The sequence below is a fragment of the Parasteatoda tepidariorum genome, chromosome 12 (genome assembly GCF_982258835.1).
Source record: "Parasteatoda tepidariorum strain Cologne lab strain chromosome 12, Ptep-v5.0, whole genome shotgun sequence".
In the NCBI taxonomy this organism is placed as follows: Eukaryota; Metazoa; Arthropoda; class Arachnida; order Araneae; family Theridiidae; genus Parasteatoda; species Parasteatoda tepidariorum.
This window is the reverse complement of record NC_141766.1, coordinates 46,810,425-46,831,624: the sequence shown is the minus strand read 5'-3', so window position 1 is coordinate 46,831,624 and position 21,200 is coordinate 46,810,425. Positions and strand designations below refer to the sequence as shown.

At 29.3% G+C, this 21,200-nt stretch overlaps 1 protein-coding gene across 1 annotated transcript; it reads left to right on the top strand.

The window, feature by feature from the left end:
• The first annotated feature begins 3,701 nt into the window (after positions 1–3,701).
• On the top strand, positions 3,702–5,648 carry LOC107445275 (uncharacterized). The gene has a single exon (XM_016059629.4). It carries the CDS (start codon positions 3,890–3,892, stop codon positions 4,970–4,972), a length of 1,083 nt encoding a protein of 360 aa, XP_015915115.1. The 5' UTR covers positions 3,702–3,889; the 3' UTR covers positions 4,973–5,648.
• Positions 5,649–21,200: the final 15,552 nt, after the last annotated feature.

Below are 21,200 nucleotides of genomic sequence, written 5' to 3'. Positions count from 1 at the left end.
ACCAAGCAGGCTTGCTGGTTCTTGCAAGTGGTGGCATTAGAAACAACAACGACAACACTTGTTTTATATTCACTAAATCTTAAAAATATACCTCAAAATTTAGTTTTTTCATAACCATAATATTCAATATGATTCTGAAAACATTTGATTTGACATCATATTGGGAGGGGGCGCCAAAACTGAATTTGTCGTAGGATTTTGTGTCCGGGTTGCAAAGGCGGTAGATGTGCAAGTCTGACTACATTGTCACCATTATGATGTTGGTCACAAAATTATAGAGCTTTAAGAGGGCGCCATATAACGGGAGAAACTTTTTGTTACAAATTCCTTTTCACTTCCATAACTAATTTAAATATAGAAAAAGTGAGTTCAGACAAGTCAAGAGTAAGCCGTGAAGTTTCAAATACTGAAAAAAAATTTATATATTTCAATGAATCTAAACTATGAGAAGATGACTTCGGATTGAGCAATGGAGAATTTCTCTTCCAATAATCTGTTTGAATTTTGTTATTTTAAATTTTTTTTTCAGCAATTGAAACTTCATTGCTTACTCTAGGTTCCCCTGAACTCTTTCTTTTAAATCAGTAATGGAGGTGAAAAAGAATTAGCGATTAAAAGTTTCTCCGTGTTATGGCATTCTCTTAAACATCATAACCCCTCTAGCCCATTCCGGGTTGTAGCGAAAATGTGTTTCTTTACTTTTTAGTTTTTAGTACTTCTTAGTAGCAGTTTAGTAGTTTTGTTTAGTACCTTTTAGAAGTAGTTTTGTTTAGTACTTTTTAGTAGTTTTTAGTAATTTTAGTACTTTTTAGTAGTAGTTTAGTAGTTTTTAGTACTTTTTAGTAGTAGTTTTGTTTAGTACTTTTTAATAGTTTTAGCAGTTTTTAGTACTTTTAGTACTTTTTGGTTTACGTTTAAGTTTAATTTTTGCGTATTTAGCTGTAACTAGAAAAATGTTTAAAAGAATCGAAAGCTTTTTGCACGCAATTACAAAATTCGTTTATTCCAGGAAAAAATAATTTTCTATAATTATTTATAATTTTTTTAACAATTTTATTTAGTAATGGTAAAAAAATTCGAATTGTAAGGTACACATATTTTTTATGTCAATGTAATTTTAAAGAACAAAATAAGCAATTTGAATAAACTCGGTGTTATGGTTATTCAGGTATGGCAATTTAAAAAGTCAGCTTTTTTAAAAAATTATCACTCAAAAACTATTTGACAGATTTCGTTGAAATATTGTATTTTGTCGTTCAAAATTACATACTCTAAATTGATGTAAAAAGTTTTTATGTAATAATGGCGTTAAAATTGCACAAGTAAAAATTACTTTCATTACGCTTTGAAAATAATACGACTGCTAATAACAATTGCTTCTGCGTTTTGTTAAATTGGTTAGTGTAGTATTTTTTTATAATCCTTGCTAAAATTAGGTTATACTTTACAATACGTAATTATATTTTTGTTATGGTTTTGATTTCAAAATTATGGGGTCTGAGAGATCAGATAAACACTCAGAGGTGCCTTCAATGGTTTTTAAAAATATTTTTATGTTTTAATAGTCGCAAAAAATTTAATACAGAAATATACATTAGAAATTACTATACCTTCTTTTTTAGACATAAAGGAACTAGTAGAGGATTAACTCATTATTTGATTTAACCCTTCTAATGTGAACTAAAACTAGAACTATGAGAACTAGAACAAGAAGAATAATTTTACTATGATAAATTTAAAGATATATAAACCGCGATTAAATTAATCGGGTTTATTTAGGATTTTTATTTTATTTAAGAATGAGAAATAAATTTTTTTATCATTGTAGGAAAACATATTTCCATAAAAAAAAAGATTTTCAGAAACATTATGCTTAATAAATCGAAATGTTTTTGAATTTTGCTAAATTGGATAATACTACGTTTTTATCATATTTTTAAAAAATTTTCAATTCTGTTCTAAAATAATGAGTAGTTTAAAGGGCTGAGAAAAGTATTTAGATTGTTATAAATTTAAAGGTATTAAGCTTTTCTCGTCATACTTGTGGTTTTCATAAAATTTAGTTTTATTGCAATGGAAAAGATAAGGAAAGGGCAATCGAATGTTAATGGAAAATATGAGGAAAATGCAACTTTGTAGACAAAAACATTTTTCCTAATTAGAAACGTCATTGAATTTAGTTAAATTATTATATCATTACCATTTTTGTTATTACACCCTATTTCATCGTTTAATTTACTTATTCTTTTTCTTTTTTGCAACTCTTTTCTTCCTATCCCAAACTATGTGTAGTTTAAGGGCTTAGAAAGTTCTTTAGAATATTATAAATTTAGAGAAATTATGCTTATTTGAAATAATAGTGATTTAAAAAAAAATTATTTTCCTGAAATAAGTGATAGAAAATGACAAAGAAAAAGCCATTTTTTATGAAAAGTTAATAAATAAATAAATATTACGTCGTTTAGATAGAAATGTTATTCAGTTTTGTTAAATTGATTATTGCAGTGTTTTTTCAGTCTCTCACAAAACATACAGTTTAAGGGATAAATCAATTGTTTTGATTATTATAAACTCAACGAATTCAAACTTATATGTCATAGTTTTATTTTATTTAATAACCGACATCGAACCGCCTACTTAATTCTGAGTTTGCGACTATCAATGGTCAATTCCATTGCCTTGTTATTTTGAACCCAACCCAGATGACAAGTGAACTTTTGGATCAAACATTTGGATAAACTGGCCTTCGTGGAGGAAATTTTTGATGTAACGAACCCACATTTGCGTTACATGGAGCGGAAAACAGCGAAAATCTCCCATGGTTAGCCCAATGACAGGATTATTCTAACCCACGATCTGTCTACCTTTGATTATATTTTACGTCAGCACTCTGGTTGGTTTTTTATGTTTTTGATAAAAAATTCATAGATGTTTTAATATGTTATCAAGCACTATTTCTCCTAATTTAAGGAAGCAACTATTTCATTTTCCCTCTATTCTGTCAGAAACGTTATGACTGTTAGTTGGAAAGTATTTGAAATATGTTGAATTCGGAATTTATTTCTTTTCTCATAAAAAAAAAACGAACTTTTTTCTTTGTTTCATTATGGTGTGGATTATTTTCGAGATCAAATCAGATTTTGTTGCTGTTGTATTATCGTGTTTACATAAATTGTTTATCAGATTGTGAGAAAAAATAAACAAAACGCTATAATGTGAACATTGTAAATCACGCTAGATACAACTTTTAAATTTTCCAGTTTTAATTCTATTTAACTAAACATTCTTCAAGTTCTTCTGATAAACCTAGATGTTACGGTAAAATTTTATTATCTTCGAAAATTGCAAACTTCAAATTTTATCACTAACCTTATATTTAATTGACTTTGGAACATTTTACAGCACTTTTGGTATTTACGATAATTTTGTTAAATATGAATAAAAAGATAAAAAAAGATAATCACGTATCTAATTTGTTTCCCATGAATTGAGTGATTGACTGAAGAGTAACAATAATTTATGTTTTATTATCTAGGGTTAAAGATTATTTATTGTGTTCTACTTTAAAAATATTTTTATCTATTGAGAAAAATGAATATTTTAGTAGTTTTTTCCCACTCTGAGAGATAAAAAATAATAATAATTACAAAAAAATAGCTCTATTATTGAGATGAGGAAAACGAAGATTGCACGGTGGCTTATTGTGTTCGGAGTCCTTGAAACAAGACAAAATAAAGGGTTACCCAAATACAGCTGCAGTTTTCTTTTCCTGATCTGAAACAGAGGAAGCGTGTCGAAAACGGGTCACGGCGCTGTATTCGCTGACTTGTCTAACATACATATGAAGTTTTCTTCAGGATTCAAATCATAGTTACCTTTCATAACGATCATGACGGCAGACAAGGAAGATCTTGTTCTAGTAACAGGAGCTTCAGGCTTCATAGCTTTGCACGTGATTCAGCTTCTTCAGCGAGAGGGCTACCGAGTTAGAGGCACTGTTCGCAGTCTTAAAAATGAAAAGAAAGTTCAGCCCCTAAAAGAGCTCTGTCCCGATGCTCGGTACCCATTAGAACTCGTAGAAGCCGATTTAACAAATGATTCCGGATGGGATGCTGCTGCAAAAGATTGCAAATATGCAATCCACATAGCTTCACCTTTTCCAAATGCTCCACCAAAATGTGAAGATGAATTGCTGATTCCGGCTGTTGAGGGCACTAAAAGGGTTTTACGAGCTTGTGCAAATTCAGGAACCATCAAGAGAGTAGTACTGACGAGTAGCATTAGTGCTGTACACGGAGAATCAACAAATGAAGCTGGACGAGTCTATAATGAAGATGATTGGACAGATATTACATCGCCAGCTGTAGATGCTTACAGCAAAAGCAAAACCATGGCAGAAAGAGCAGCTTGGGAGTTCATTCGATCTTTGCCTTCTGAGAAAAAGATGGAATTGGCAACTATAAACCCTAGCTTGGTTATGGGTCCTTCTATAAGTGGAGTCGTCTGTACCAGCTTAGAACTCATCAAACGCCTTATGGATGGTAGTATGCCATTGATCCCTCGCTTGTACCTAGCTATTTGTGATGTTCGAGATGTGGCTGAGGCTCATCTGAAAGCCATGATAGTACCAGAAGCAGCAAATCAACGTCACTTGGTAAATTCAGCACATCTATGGCTGACAGATATAGCACACATTCTCCGTAATGAATTTGCTTCAATGGGATATTTCATTCCCACTTGGCCAGTACCTTACATTGGTTTGTGGTTTTACAGTTTTTTTGACAACTCAACTAGACTCATTTTGCAAAGAATTAATCAAACTTACACCTTTTCTAATAAAAGAATGAAAGAAGTTTTGAAGGTTGAGGGACATAAAGCTAAAGATACTTTACAGGACACTGTCCATGGCATGATAGATTGTGGTGTTGTTAAAAGGACCTGGCAGTACAGAAGACCTGGTGTACCGCAGTGAAATAGATCTTAAAACGTCAACATTTCTCATAAGATATTAAGCAAAATGTGCGTAATATTCAATGTAAAGTGCGATATAGTGAGAGAAAGCATGTTAAGTGGAATGCATCATATGTTTGTTAAATCCTTTTTAAAAATTTTCAATATTTCATTATGTTTGGATGTTTGCAAAAAATTTCAATTATCAGTTTATTGTGATTGAAGGTTTAGTGAAAAATAAACTGAATACCAAAGAAAAGCAACTTTTTTTTTATAGGAGTAAAAGAAAAATAAATAAAACAAGTGCAACTAAGTGATTATTTTAGAAGTGTTTCTTTTTAGTAACAGTTAAAATTATTACAGGTAAATGAACAAAGGTAACTATTATTTGAATAACCAATCTTCTATTTATGTGTGTTTATGAAATGTTTTAAGCTAATTTACAGATTTGAATTTGTATAATGCGTAGATATATATCTTTCTATTTTATTCTTGTTTTATTTAACAATGAAATCTAAATGTTTCCTGTTCTATCATGTGTTTACTTGCTTATTTTTTCATTATTTTAGTTGCCAGTAAACTGTATTTTCTTAGCTTTATTATGCGTGTCTATAATGCTATAACTACGGACAAATATGTTTTATATTTTATGATAATTTTTTCTTATTAATGCCAAATAAATTATATGATCAGTTGAATTTCTTTGATTTTAAGTCTATTTTGAAAAAAAAATTTAAAAAGTGCATGAATTTTTTAATTGTTTGGTGATATTTTACGGCTAATTTTTCCCTGTAGGATTAGTTTGATAGTTTTTCAAGTTAAAATATTTTAATAACTCTTTTTTTTTTAAATGATTGTAAAGATAGCTTTATTTGTTTCGTTTAAAGAGATTTTTTTGAAGGAAAAAAAAGACAGATTACACTATACCAATAAAAAAATCTATTTATTGTGAAGTTTATTTAATTTGTTTTGAAATTATTTAATAATGTATTAATAATCATTCATTTGTGAACAAATTTATATGAGCTTTGCTTAAAAAATAGTTCTAAATTAAGATCTATGACGTATTAAAGAATTTATGATAGAAATTTTAAGAGATTGGGTTTGAATTTAAATAATTTAATGAAAAATAAGCTAATCGCATTAATGGTTATTTGAAATGGTTAGTTGAAATAAATAATTATGCGAGCTAATTCTAATTGTAAGAGCTGTCTGAAAACTGTAAGTTTTAAATTTCTTTCTACAATGGTTGTTAGTTCAACTTCTAGCTATAAGTTTAAATATATTTTCTGAAGATATTAAAGTTTATTGAAGTAAGCAAACACTACCAAACATTTCATTTATTTGTTCTTCCAGGAATTCATAAACATTTGACAAAATTTTAAGATTTCATATTCATGTTATTTTGTAAACATTAGTTTGAAAGGAATGTTTCTAAAATGATATTGTGGAGTAAAAAATATATTATTTGATGAAGAAAGGAAATAAGTACTGTCAATCCCATTCTTTTATTTACTTTCTACATTAAGTGAGAGTTTAAACTTATATTTATGAACATAAATATAAATCTTTAAATTGTTTCGTAAGCAAACTTTTTTAAACAATTAATTTATCGCTCCTCAAAGAATTTATAAATTTTGAAGATGCTTGAGTAATTAATACTTGTGTAATTTTATGAATATAAATTTTAAAGATTGTTTAATTATGATATTGTTGAGAAAAAAAAACGAAGAGATAAAATAAGCACTAAGTGATAATCAAATCTTTTATATACTTTCTGCATTGAGCTAGTGATAAACTAACATCTATAAGCATTAATCTTTTATTTAAAATAGTTTTATTGAAGTAAAAAAATTCTTTAAACAATTAATAAATTTACAGAATAATTTTGAAAATCTATCTCTGTGTTCAGGAAATAATAATAAAAAAGTATGTTCCTTAGTTGCTTAAAAATCAAATCCAGATTACACTATGTTAACTCGCTTTAAAAACATATTTTGTGTTTATTTATTATACTGTTCTCAGCTCATCATAAGCGTTTACAAATTCAAATGATCTCGCTTTCTTGACAGAGAGTCACGTGTCTGGAAAAACAAAGCACGTGCAAAATCACGGTCTGTTAGATCTGAAAATCACTCATCCGAAAATCCTGAATTTTAAGTTGTACAACAAATGATTTGTTTTATGAAAAATGAATAATTGCATGGATTAAAATGTCTTTGAAACAATACAATATTTTTTGAGTTAATATTTCATATTTTGAGAAATGAATGTTTTGTTTTGGCATAAAAGATTAAAAGAACATTTATTTAATGAAAAATGCGTTACTTTAATACTGATTTTAACTAAAAACAATTTTACAATTTTTCATCAAGGGTCTAGCCTTTTTTTCCGACACATGTAATTACAGGTCTGAAACCTTTTAAATAATCTGAAAAAGTTGTAACTGTGCCGTTGGCTAATTGAAAAATTCGGTTCTTTGCAGTATCCAGTCATTTTAAAATGCACCCGGCTAATTGGAATAGTTTCTAATATTTTATAATAAGCAGAACACTTTTTGACTCCTTGTAATAAGTCCAGATATTTAATGGCTAATAAGAAAGTTTATCATTCATGGCTCAATTATTCAAATTCACTATGTTTCTCTATTTACACCTGCGGCGTAATGCAAGAATAATTGCGACAAACTGAAATAAATCTAAGCTGATTTTAATATTCCTGAAAAAAGTTGTAACTGTGTCGTTGGCTAATTGAAAAATTCGGTTCTTTGCAGTATCCAGTCATTTTAAAATGCACCCGGCTAATTGGAATAGTTTCTAATATTTTATAATAAACAGAACACTTTTTGACTCCTTGTAATAAGTCCAGATATTTAATGGATAATAAGAAAGTTTATCATTCATGGCTCAATTATTCAAATTCACTATGTTTCTCTATTTACACCTGCGGCGTAATGTAAGAATAATTGCGACAAACTGAAATAAATTTAAGCTGATTTTAATATTCCTGAAAAAAGTTGTAACTGTGTCGTTGGCTAATTGAAAAATTCGGTTCTTTGCAGTATCCAGTCATTTTAAAATGCACCCGGCTAATTGGAATAGTTTCTAATATTTTATAATAAGCAGAACACTTTTTGACTCCTTGTAATAAGTCCAGATATTTAATGGCTAATAAGAAAGTTTATCATTCATGGCTCAATTATTCAAATTCACTATGTTTCTCTATTTACACCTGCGGCGTAATGCAAGAATAATTGCGACAAACTGAAATAAATCTAAGCTGATTTTAATATTCCTGAAAAAAGTTGTAACTGTGTCGTTGGCTAATTGTAAAATTCGGTTTTTTGCAGTATCCAGTCACTTTAAAATGCACCCGGCTAATTGGAATAGTTTCTAATATTTTATAATAAGCAGAACACTTTTAGACTCCTTGTAATAAGTCCAGATATTTAATGGCTAATAAGAAAGTTTATCATTCATGGTTCAATTATTCAAATTCACTATGTTTCTCCATTCACAGCTACGGCATGATGCAAGAATAATTACAAGTTTAAACAAATTTAAGTAGACTTTAATATTCCTGAAATTAATCAGGCTAAAAGTTTGGAGGTTTTTACGAGCATTGCAATATTGACAATCACAAAGTCGCTTTGGTAAATGGGTGAATATCCGAGCTATATACTAGGTCTAGTTAAGTGCCACTGCCCGGTATACATTTGTCCGGTACTCCGAACACTGATGTTTCTCCTAATCTATGCTCACCAGATATTAAAATATCGATTAAATATATTAATATTAACGAATAAATCAATATCAAATCGGATATAAGAAATATTCCGGACATTCACTAAAGCAACTATGTGATGGTTGACATTCACTGGTGAAAGTCAACATTCGCCTAATTTCGGCAATCAGGGTAACATATATAAATATAATAATTGTTCAGATTTTCTTTTAATGAGCATTACGTTAAAAAGTTTCAAGTTCACTGTAAAATGTTTCATATTGTGCTGTTATCTAGTGAAAATTTCAAAAAACCTATAAAAAACATAGCTCGAAATAATATTAAGCAATGTAAAAACCTCATATTTGGAAATAATGTGACTTATTACTTTTTTACCCGAAGTCTATTATATCTAGATGTCGGATTTTCTTCTACTATATTTAAAGTGAAAATATTATATTTAATTTTATTTAGAGAATATTTTTATAAAATTCTGAATTTAAATTCATAGAAGGGATAAATAAGTACAATTGTTTTCATTGATTCTCATTAATAAAATAGGCATTTATAAACTTAAAATGACGTATGAAATCTAAAACTCGCTTCAACTAAAGTATTCTTCATTTTACGAAAATTATTCTAATTACGTTTAAAGTTATAGTTCAACGATATTAAAACCTGACTTAAAAGATCATTTTTTATTCGATATGCAGCTGTTTTGATGGAAAAAAATATCGATTCCATGCGCAACGGAAACTACTGGATGTGCTGTAAAATATCTTAATAACTTTTGTAGATCCTTAATATCTTTTGTAAAATCAGTATCAAAAATGAAAAGAAAATGCAAACACATTAGGGGTGGCAATTGAAAACAAAAATACTTTCGAAATCGGACAAACCACGGTGCAAGAAGCTGTGGTAAAAACAACAAGATAGGTTTGACTGCGGGAGAAATAGAGACAGGTTTAATTGGAGATTGAAACCTGAAGTCGTTCCTATTAGAAACACCTTCATGTTTCAATCTCCAATTAAACCTGCCTTGATTTTTAAAACATTGGTTGATCTCTGCTGTAGCCGGTCAGATTTCGATATTATTTTTGCCTTTTCCTCAGTAAAATATTACCATAATGTCAATACCAGACTTTTTTGCTTTCATTTTCGATTAGAATCCTAGAAGTGTATATTAAAGGCGGTCACTGCGGAACACCCTATATATTTGATAAACTGACTGTAAGGACTGCATTCAATTTAAATATTCTTAAAATCCTTATCAGTAATGAATTCATAAAAATATACACACAGAAAAACACTAACATTTAACTCAGAAAAAAATAAATAAAAATAGCATCGAGAACTAAAGACTCACTGTTAAAGAAGGCACATCACACTTCCCTTGATTAGATTGACAAGGAAAACAAAGAAGAGTTGAAAGACCATTATTAAAAGCATCTCCGAGTTTTAACAGTAATTAAACAGGTTTTGGTGTATCTTTCCTTACTTTCTCAGTAGTGATTAGCAACATTTTGATAGCGTTTTTGCTTTTTCTTCGTTTTACCTTCTGCTATCGTATATATACTCTCAACAACACAGCAAAGAACCATACTTAGGACCATACTTAAACCATACTACAGTTGACCCAGGCCCGGAACTACTGAGAGACCGACCAAAATTTCTAACAAAAAGTACAGTGCTTCTTAATTATTTTTTGTGTCGACCAGCCAGTGTAGTGGTCAAGGAACTGGCCTTGCATCAAAAAGGTTCTGGGTTAGAATCCCGGGCAAGGATGTTCTTTCATTCTCCGTACTATCTGTCCTTACTGTGGGAGCAACGTTGGCCCACCTAATACGAGGCCCCTGGAAAAGTTACCAACAAATCTGCCCTTCAGATGCCTGTATGGCATAGATCATTCCCCAGGCGGGAATTGGAAAAATAATATTTTTTGTTCCTTATATTTATATAAAAACTACAATTTCGTAAAGAGGATTATCATAAATACTACAAAATATGAAAATTAATATTTTTGTGCTTTTGAAAAAAGTCCGCAATAAATTTTGTCCTGGCTCCCATTAAATCTTTGTTTAACCTTGGATGTTACCTTCTTCCTCTGCTGCACTGCGTCTTTCATGAGCACAGCAAGGATAAAAATAAAGGGAAGGGCTAAGGATGCGATTTTCCAATACAGATGCTTTTAACAACTCGCTCTTTTCTTGGACATTTTCTTAATAAATAAATAAAAAAAAACCTAGATTTTTGTCTTTTTTTAGTTTAGGTAGCAACTTTTGATAGAAATATGAACCTGTACTATAATTGTAATCAACTACCACCAAAAGGAAAATCTCCAAAAAAGAGAGCGAGTAGTTAAAGGCAGCTGGATTGTATATTAGCGCACAGAACATAGTAGCAAACCGGGAACTACTATTCCCGGTTTGATCTCGCAAGCAGAGGGTAACGAAACGAAGCAGTACAGTGCTTCTATTGGGTTAAATTCCCATTGTTTGTTAGGGTATGGTTAAATTTTGAATCGTTAATAAATGCACAATAAGCTGGATAAAAAATAATTTTTATAACCAATAAATAATGATAGCTTAAAAACAAGAGTATATTAGAGGGTGGACATTAGTGGTGGAGGTAAAAAAAAACTTATCCACGCAGACGTCGTGAATTAATCAACAACGGATCGCCAATAGAGTAAGCTCTTTTTCTTTACTAGAAGAATAAAATTCAGATTTTTTTTGCTAGAAATCAGAATCATTTTCACCAAAATCGAGTTACTATGTTCTACCTACTCTATGTTCGAACTCTCCACTATTTCAAAAATTCAATTTTAAAAATTTTTTTGTTTTGTTTTAAAAATCGCAATGGTGCTCTTTCGTAATGAAAAACAATTCATATAGTGGTGATGAAATTAAGTACATTCTCTCTAATTTCCTTTATTATCTAACACCTTTACCCTTGTGTCGTTGTTAAATAATTTATTTCCTTAACTATTCTAAGTTTAGTTGATAGGTACTTAATTTATGTCGCATTAGAGCAGCGCAATTAGCTATTGGCGACTGTCTGGGAAACACCCCTGAGGATAATCCGAAGACATGCCATCGCAATTTTGATCCTCTGCAGTGGGGATGGCTCCCCTGCCTTGGTAGCCCGACGACTTGCACGTGAAGTCGAGCACTTTACGCTAGAACAATTTAACGAGGACCGATACCGCACACTCTCTGTCTTTACGCAGACTGATCAAAGTGGTCCCCCACCCGCTTGACTTCGGTGTTCAACTGGGAACCGCGTTTTTAAGATCAGTCCACTACGGGACTCTAAGTTTAGTCCTAAAATGAAACGAATAATATAAAAATAAATATATATGTTTTTATTCATAAAACAAGTCATAAATTCAATTAGCAAGTCAGTTTTTTTTAAAATTTAAAATTGCAATAGTGTTCTCTCATTATCAAGGAAACAATTTGTGATAGTGTTAATGAAAACAAGCACATTTCCTCTAATTCTTTTTATTATTAAACACCATCAACCTTGTGTCACTGTTAAACGTAATCAACTAATTCAAGGTCAATTTTGTATTTGAAGGTCAAATGATAACTTTTGCTTTTTAAAAAAAAGATTGATCCAAAATTTTCTTCGCGTGACCCATTATTGTATTTGGTTATACTGAAAATAAACTAGGAAAATCTTTTTTGAACTTAAGTTGATTGGAAAAATCAAAAACTTTGTCTTCCTTGTTTAATATTTGACTTGGAAAAAAGACCGGTTTAGCAAGGCAGTTTCTTTATAGGAAAAAGAATCTTAAACATAATATGTAGGACAAAATTCTTTTGTTTGCGTAGCATTTGAGTACGCTGAAAAGAATATTTGACAAGTTACTCTTTATTTCAATGAATAATTTCCTTGTTTTCTTGTAACAAATACCGATGTTTTCCAACTTTTCACTGTGGACATATGTCGAAAGGAAAAAGTGGAAAATCTAATTTGTTTAATGAAGAAATATAGTTCAGATTCGTGTTGAGTGCGTGACTTAAAGCGATAATAGTGAAATAAATTTATAAGAAACACAAGTTAAATTTAGAATCTATTTTAAATAAGTTGAATGATTGAAGTGTAGTTTACTTTTTTAATCATTAATGCAGATATTCAGTTCAGGTTCGAGTGGGTAGACGAGTCTAGGATTAAAGCGCTAATTACGAAATAAATTTATAAGAAATAAAGTTAAATTTAGAAACCATTTTTAAATAACTTGAATGATTGAAGAACAGTTATCTTTATTACGCATTAATGAAAAAAATCGGCTTAGATTCGTCTGGGTAAATGAAACTATGCTTAAAGTGATAGATGTGAAATAAATTTATGTGAAATAAAGCTTAATTTAAAAACCATTTTAAATAATTTGAAAGATTGAAGTATAGTTTACTATTTTATCATTAATGCAGATATTCAGTTCAGGTTCGAGTGGTTTACCGAGTCTAGGATTTAAAGTGTTAATTGCGAAATAAATTTATAAGAAATAAAGTTAAATTTAGAAACCATTTTAAAAACAAGTTGAAAGATTAAATTGTAGTTCAGTTTTTTAAACATAAATGAAGAAATTTTGTTCAGGTTCGTAAGCGTAAATGAGTATATAATTAAAGTGATAGAAGTAATAATTGTGAAATAAATTTGTTAGAAATAAAGTTAAATTTAGATTTTATTTTCAATAAGTTAAATGGAGCAGTGATGGCTTAGAGGATGGAGCTTTCGCCTTCTATTGAGTTGAACCGGGTTCGAATCCCATTGAGGGCTGGTCGATATGGATTCCGTATCGGCCTTGCACCGACTACAGTGCTAACGTAAAATATCCTCAGTGGTAGTCAGATCATGGGTTAGAGTCCCCTTGCAGTCAGGATAACTCTGAGAGGTTTTCGTGGTCTTCCTCTTCATGTAACGCAAAAGCGGATTAGTTCCATCAAAAAAGTCCTCCACAAAAGCAAATTTCTCCCAATGCTTGATTCAGGAGTTTCCTTGTCTTCTGGATCGGGTTCAAAATTGCAAGGCTACGGAGTTCAGCATTAGTAGTCGTAAACCCGAAATTGGGTTAACTGTTCAACGACGGTTATAAATAAACTGAGTACAGTTTACTTTTTTACACATTAATAAAGAAATTCAGTTCAGATTCATGTGGGTAAATGAGTCGATGCTTAAAGCAATAGATATGAAATAAATTCATGCGAAATAAAGCGTAATTTAGAAACAATTTTAAATAATTTGAAAGATTGAATTATAGTTAACTTTTTTAATTACTTATGCAGAAATTCAGCTTAGGTTCAAGTGAGTGAACTAGTTTTGGATTAAAGCTCTAATTGCGAAATAAATTTATAAGTAATAAAGTTAAATTTAGAAACCATTTTCAATAAGTTGAAAGATTAAATTGTAGTTTATTTTTTTCAACACAATTCAAGAAATTCTGTTCTGATTCGTATGGGTAAAGGAGTCTACGATTAAAGCGATAGAAGTAATAATTGTGAAATAAATATTTAAGAAATAAATTAAAATTCAAAAACTATTTTCAATAAGTTGAGAAATTAAATTGTAGTTTACTTTTTTCAACATAATTCAAGAAATTCTGTTCTGATTCGTATGGGTAAAGGAGTCTACGATTAAAGCGTTAGAAGTAATAATTGTAAAATAAATATTTAAGAAATAAATTAAAATTCAAAAACCATTTTCAATAAGTTGATAGATTAAATTGTAGTTGACTTTTTTCAACATAATTCAAGAAATTCTGTTCTGATTCGTATGGGTAAAGGAGTCTACGATTAAAGCGATAGAAGTAATAATTGTAAAATAAATATTTAAGAAATAAATTAAAATTCAAAAACCATTTTCAATAAGTTGAAAGATTAAATTGTAGTTTACTTTTTTCACCATAATTCAAGAAATTCTGTTCTGATTCGTATGGGTAAAGGAGTCTACGATTAAAGCGATAGAAGTAATAATTGTAAAATAAATATTTAAGAAATAAATTAAAATTCAAAAACCATTTTCAATAAGTTGATAGATTAAATTGTAGTTGACTTTTTTCAACATAATTCAAGAAATTCTGTTCTGATTTGTATGGGTAAAGGAGTCTACGATTAAAGCGATAGAAGTAATAATTGTAAAATAAATATTTAAGAAATAAATTAAAATTCAAAAACCATTTTCAATAAGTTGAAAGATTAAATTGTAGTTTACTTTTTTCAACATAATTCAAGAAATTCTGTTCTGATTCGTATGGGTAAAGGAGTCTACGATTAAAGCGATGGAAGTAATAATTGTGAAATAAATATTTAAGAAATAAATTAAAATTCAAAAACTATTTATAATTAACCATTATTGCTTATTATTAATTATTATTACTAATGACTGTCTTTTTTAATTAAAAATAGAGTGTAGATGAGAGAAAGCATATTGCCTCCATTTGGTTTGATTATTCAACACCTTCAGCCTCGTGTCGTTATTGTTCCACTAATTCAAGGGCAATTTTGGTTTTGAAGGTCAAATAATAATATATATATTTTGATTTATTAATAAATATATATTTAAAACTCATTATACTAATTAATTACCAAATAATTACTATTATTAACTAATAATTATCGTTATTAATTCCTTATTGCTGATATTAAATACTAATTGTTATTCTTTTCTCCTTACTATTTACTTTTCAGCTTGTTTTATTTTGTAAATCCTCTATATTTCTATCATATTTCCTAAGTGATAAAGTTACTAAATAATATACAATTAAAAAACTATGCATAAAAATATGCTAAAAGGCCAAGAGGAAGGCCCAAAAAGAGATGGAAGGACTGTGTGGATGACTGTGTTTTGCCATCCTAAAAGTAAAGAACTGGAAAACAATTGCTGGAAGAAGGGCAGAATGGGAAAAGCTTCTGAGGAAGGCCCAGGCTCACAAAGGGCTGTCGTGCCAATGCTGATGATGATGATAAAAATATGCATTTTTACGAAGTTATGCGATTTTTAAAGAATTTATTAATCCTGAGGGAAATCTGCTTATAATCCAATTTACTTATCCTTTTTAATTATTAAATAGATTTTGATTTATTGTAATATTCAACACACAAAAAAAAATTCTGGATCAAATTACGGTAAGAAGCAGGTACGTTATTCGCAAAATTCATATTTTTACCAATATATAATATACCGTAGTTTTTACAGATATATTTATTTAATTTGAGTGATACAATGATTTCACGGTAATTATTAGTGTAAAAATTGCAGTATAAAAGATTTTTTGCTCCTTAATATGTTCTGGTAATGACGGAATTAATGGTAAAAAGTACCAGCAAATTGAGTGCCGGTACTTTACCGTAATTTTAATCGGAATTTTTTTACAGTGTACAGTACAATGCCTTTTAGAATAATACTGAAACAAACACCCTACTAACAGCACTACTAGTTATATTGAAAGAAATAGGGAGCATTTCTTAAAATTTTTCCTTAAGAAGTACATTCATAATTCCCTAAGAATAACAAATAATAAATTAAAATAAAGACACTTTTCAAAAGAGGCGAGTTGTGATAAAAGTACGTGGCAAGAAGAAAACTTAAAAATATTCAATTTTAAAGTTTTTCATACTATCACACAGCTTTTTTTGACATTTTATGTTGAGGGAAATTGTTCTCACTTAAATGTGTCTAGAAAATTTAAGCAATTTTGAAAAGGACAGAAAATATTTTGTTGATTATTTGTTTAAATAGGAAAAATATAGTTCAAAATAATAATTCATAGGACATTCATAGACAAAGTCAATTCGATTTAAAATAAAGTAACTTGCAATATGTCGTACAGAACACACTTATATGGCACACAAAACAAATTGCTTGTGAAAAAAAATAATCTATAAAAATTGATCTATAGGAGTGAAGGTATTTATAAATAATAATAGTATTAATATCGAGACAAAGTCTATTTGATAAAAAATAAAGTAAGTTGCAATATGTCGTGCAAAACACACTTATATGCCACACAAAGCAAATTTTTTGTGAAAAAAAAATCTAAAAAATTTGATCTATAGGAGCGAAAATATTCAAAAATAATAATAGTATGTATATCGAGACAAAGTCAATTCGATTTAAAATAAAGTAACTTGCAATGTGTCGTACAAAACACACTTATATGCCACAGAAAAAAAAAATTTTGTGAAAAAAAATCTAAAAAATTTGATCTATAGGAGCGAAAATATTTAAAAATAATAATAGTATGTATATCGAGACAAAGTCAATTTGATTTAAAATAAAGTAACTTGCAATGTGTCGTACAAAACACACTTATATGCCACAGAAAAAAAAATTTTTGTGAAAAAAAAATCTAAAAAATTTGATCTATAGGAGCGAAAATATTCAAAAATAATAATAGTATGTATATCGAGACAAAGTCAATTCGACTTAAAATAAAGTAACTTGCAATATGTCGTACAAAACACACTAATATGGCACACAAAGCAAATTTTTTGTGAAAAAAAATTCTGAAAAATTTGATCTATAGGAGCGAAGATATTTAAAAATAATAATAGTATGGATATCGAGACAAAGTCAATTTTATTTGAAATAAAATAACTTGCAATATATTGTGCAAAACAAACTTATATAGCATATTTTACTTTACACAAAGCATATTTTGTGTGAAGAAAAAAGAATCTGAGCAATTTGATCTATAGGAGGGTAGGTATTTAAAAATAATAATAATATGAATAACGAGACAAACTCAAGTTGACTTATAAAGTAACTTGAAATATATCGTAAAAAACATAATTATATAGCTCGCAAAGCAAATTTTTTTGTGAAAAAAAAGAATAAATAATTTTATCTATAGAAGCATAGGTATTTAAAAATAGTAATAATATGAATATCGAGACAAAGTCAATTGCTGCATATCGTACAAAGCACATTTTGTGTGAAAAAAATAATCTGAAAAATTTGATCCATGAGACAGCTGATTTTTAAAAATAACAATTATTTGAAAATCGTGCAAAGTCGCACCAATTCAGAATAAAGTAATCTGCTACAGATCTAAGCGCACTTCGCGACAATCTAAAACCGACAAAATTCTTCTTTATGTCTGTATTTAATGCTTGAAACGTGGTAAGAGGATTATTCAGATATCTAAAGAATTTGTTTGGACACTTGCCTATTATATTCTGTCATCCTTCACTGATTGCAAAAGAACAAACAGTTGGAGATTCAACACTACCGGGTTTGTAAAATAATTTCTACTCCAGAATAACTTTAAAGTTTTTTTAATAAGGTTATATGAGTTAACGCAATAATAAGTTAAAATAAGTTAAAATAATAAGTTAAAATAATAATAAAATTTTACTTAATGTGCATTACAATTGAGCGCTAATTAACCAATTCAAGCTCGATCCATTTGACGAAAAGTCAGGACAGTTGGTAGTACTTGTAGTTGTTTATTTATGTTGCACTAAAGCTGCACAATGAGCTATTGGCGACGGACTAGGAAACATCCCAGAGGATAATATGATGACATGTCATCACAATTTCGATCCCTTGGGAAAGGGTTGACTCCTCCGCTTTTGTTGATAAACGATCTGCGAGCGAATTCGAGTACGGTAAAACAGTTTAACGAGGACCAATGCCGCCCACCCTCTGCCCCTTCGTAGCCTGATCAAAGTGGCCATCCACCCCCACACTGACTGAAGCCAGTGATAATTGACTTTTGTGTAATACTGGGAACCGTGTCTTTACGATTACTTCACTATGGGACTTAGATATAGTTGGACATCTATAAAAACGGATATCGCAATGGATTTAGATAACTTCCTTTTCCATTTTTTAGGATGGTAATTGTAGTTGTATTGCGCAAAATTAAAAAAAAAGAGATCACCTAAATAACTTTTTATCTAATGATTGGATTTTTACGTGGTAAGATACAATTTTTAGAGTTTGACGGACTAACTTGAGTTGTGCTAACATATTAGTGAATACAACGTTTTAAGTTACGAAATTAAATAGAGAAACGTACTTTATCTGAATAAATATAGAATTTTTCAAAGTAGAATAATTTGGAAAAATTGAATTTTTCAAAGAATAGTTTTTTTCGAAGAAAAGTTTTTTTCGAAGAATTTATTATTTTTGAGCTACAACATTTTAAGGGAGGGGATTGTCGCAACCAGCTTACCAAATTTGTTCCAATCATAGAAGAAAGTTCATTTTGTTAATTTATTGCCATAAACAATTATTTCAGTAGAAAAAATTGCCTTTTTTTTCTTCATTTACCCAGTTTTATGTTACAAGGGGTAGGCAAAATAATGTTAACACTATAATATTACATTCCTTCCTATTTCTCTATGAATAAAAAGAGAATCATTTTATAACTTCAGAAGATTTTAGGTCATGCAATTTCTCATACATATCAGAGAAGTTAAAAGTTTTTTGAGGTTTGAGGGACCAATAATAAATTACAAACGGAAAATAATGCTTTTGAGCACCCTATGACAAAAAATGTAGCAATATATCTGTAACTTCTGACGGTTATTTTGGTCATTATATGCAATAATTAAACAAAGTTTCATAAGCCTAGCTTTAATATTTATGAAGATATGGGCATTTTTTATAAAAAAAACTAATTTTTTTGTCTTGCGTTTTTTTACTATAACCTTAAAAATATTCAATGAAATTAAACAAAATTTTTGGAACAATTTAAAATTAATTTCAAAATTATTGCTTTAAAATTTGAAAAAATTTAATTTAAAACTGCGTAAGATATGAAATATTAAATTAATTCTTTTAAACTGCGCATGCAAGGAAATTTTTACTTAATTTTGTAGTGAATCGTACTTGACAACTAGTATAAAAAGTCCGATTTGAATGTCTTGAAAATTTAAAAAGTTTCAAGCAAGTTTCTAAGTAGTTTACGTACTTTTTAAGGAAAGCTCAAAATGATAAGAGGTTTTCCACATATTTCATTTGTACTATTATACATGATTTATATAAAATGACATTGACATTTTTGGGGATCATGGTGTAAACCAGAGAGTACAGCAAACTTCATGTCAAATTTTTCTGCCGTACTCTGATTGATGAGAAATATCTGATGCGTACAGATATCTTCCATAGTGTTTTGTTTCAGGAAATCACTGTCAATGTGCTTTTTTCCGTAGGATCTCTGGCAATTTTGCTCCCAGAAATTTTCCATATAACAGCATTTTTTTACCGTGTATTTCCCTTTCAACGAGCAGTGAAATAGATTCTTTTGCAGAATTCGTGCGTTCAAGTTTCAAAGGTATCAGGCATTTAGACATGCTTTGGATGATAATGAATGCATTAAAGAGGGGATATTAGAAGAACTTCGAAACAATTTCTTAATTTTAAGAGGAATAGTAAAAATTCAATCATTGTAAACAAAATTTGAATCATCAATGATTTTTAACCATTTTTATACAGAATTCTACTCTTTAAAAATTGTAATGCAGTATTTCTTCAAATATGATGTTGACTAACCCAATAAATTCTGTGAATAAACATTTCATCGATTCATCCTAAATCGAGTGATATCATATATAATTTAAAGTGTGTAATTTAAGTTTAAACACTTATAATGGAATAAGATTACACCAAACTCTTTCCCATCAACCAGAATTATTTTTACTTCCAAAAAAAAAAAAACAAAGAAAAAAAAAAGAAAAAAGAAAAAAAAAAGACACCGGTGTTGGCGAGCTTTGAATATCGTCTGTAGATTGTTTACATTTAAATATAAGCTAGTTTGAGTTAGTGGAAGTTTTCGACATCGCTACACATGAGCCAAAACAAAAGGTCACTGTATAGATATGTATAGTTTTTTGTTGTGTAATAAGGATAATTACATTTCAATTTCTAAGCCTCTATAAAAAATGTATAAATTGATTTTATTACGTGTAATTTCTATCTACTTCCGTTCTGTTAAGCTTTGCTCGAATTTGTCTTAATATTCTGCATTACGCGCTATGCGTATGTTTGATTTACTATTTAATTTTATGTTAAGAACTAGTCTATATGCATTCTAATTTAACGTTGCTTTTCGAAGCTCTACTGCCAAAGAAATAAAAAGCCATAGTTTAAGTGCCTTGCACTTGAAGCAATGCGATGATTTTAAACTATATATAATCTTACCGTGAAAAATTATCTGCTCTTTAGAACAGACAAATAGCTAAAATATTTTAAAAGTTGTTAAGCTTCTTTAAAAACCGCCAATTTGGCGTAATTTTCCCACTTAGATGAAAATTATCAAAATCGCTGCCTTATTCTCAGTTTTTTCAATTTTTTATGAGCCCAGGTAATGCATCATTGGAGTAATTTTTTAAATATTAAAAAATTAAATCTCAAACGCTTTTCTTTTTCACAAAATTGTGGCTTTTTTCTATTTTGATGTCTTGCGCCATTTTCAAAGTAGGCGTAGACAGCGCTGACTTTAGATAAACTAAACTAGACCTAACAGTCAGGAAGGAGTAACCAAAAAAAAAAAAAAAGAAAAAAAAAAGAGCTTT

Coding starts and splice junctions, on each gene's coding strand:
- LOC107445275 (XM_016059629.4), top strand. CDS start 3,890: ATGACGGCAGACAAGGAAGATCTTGTTCTAGTAACAGGAGCTTCAGGC.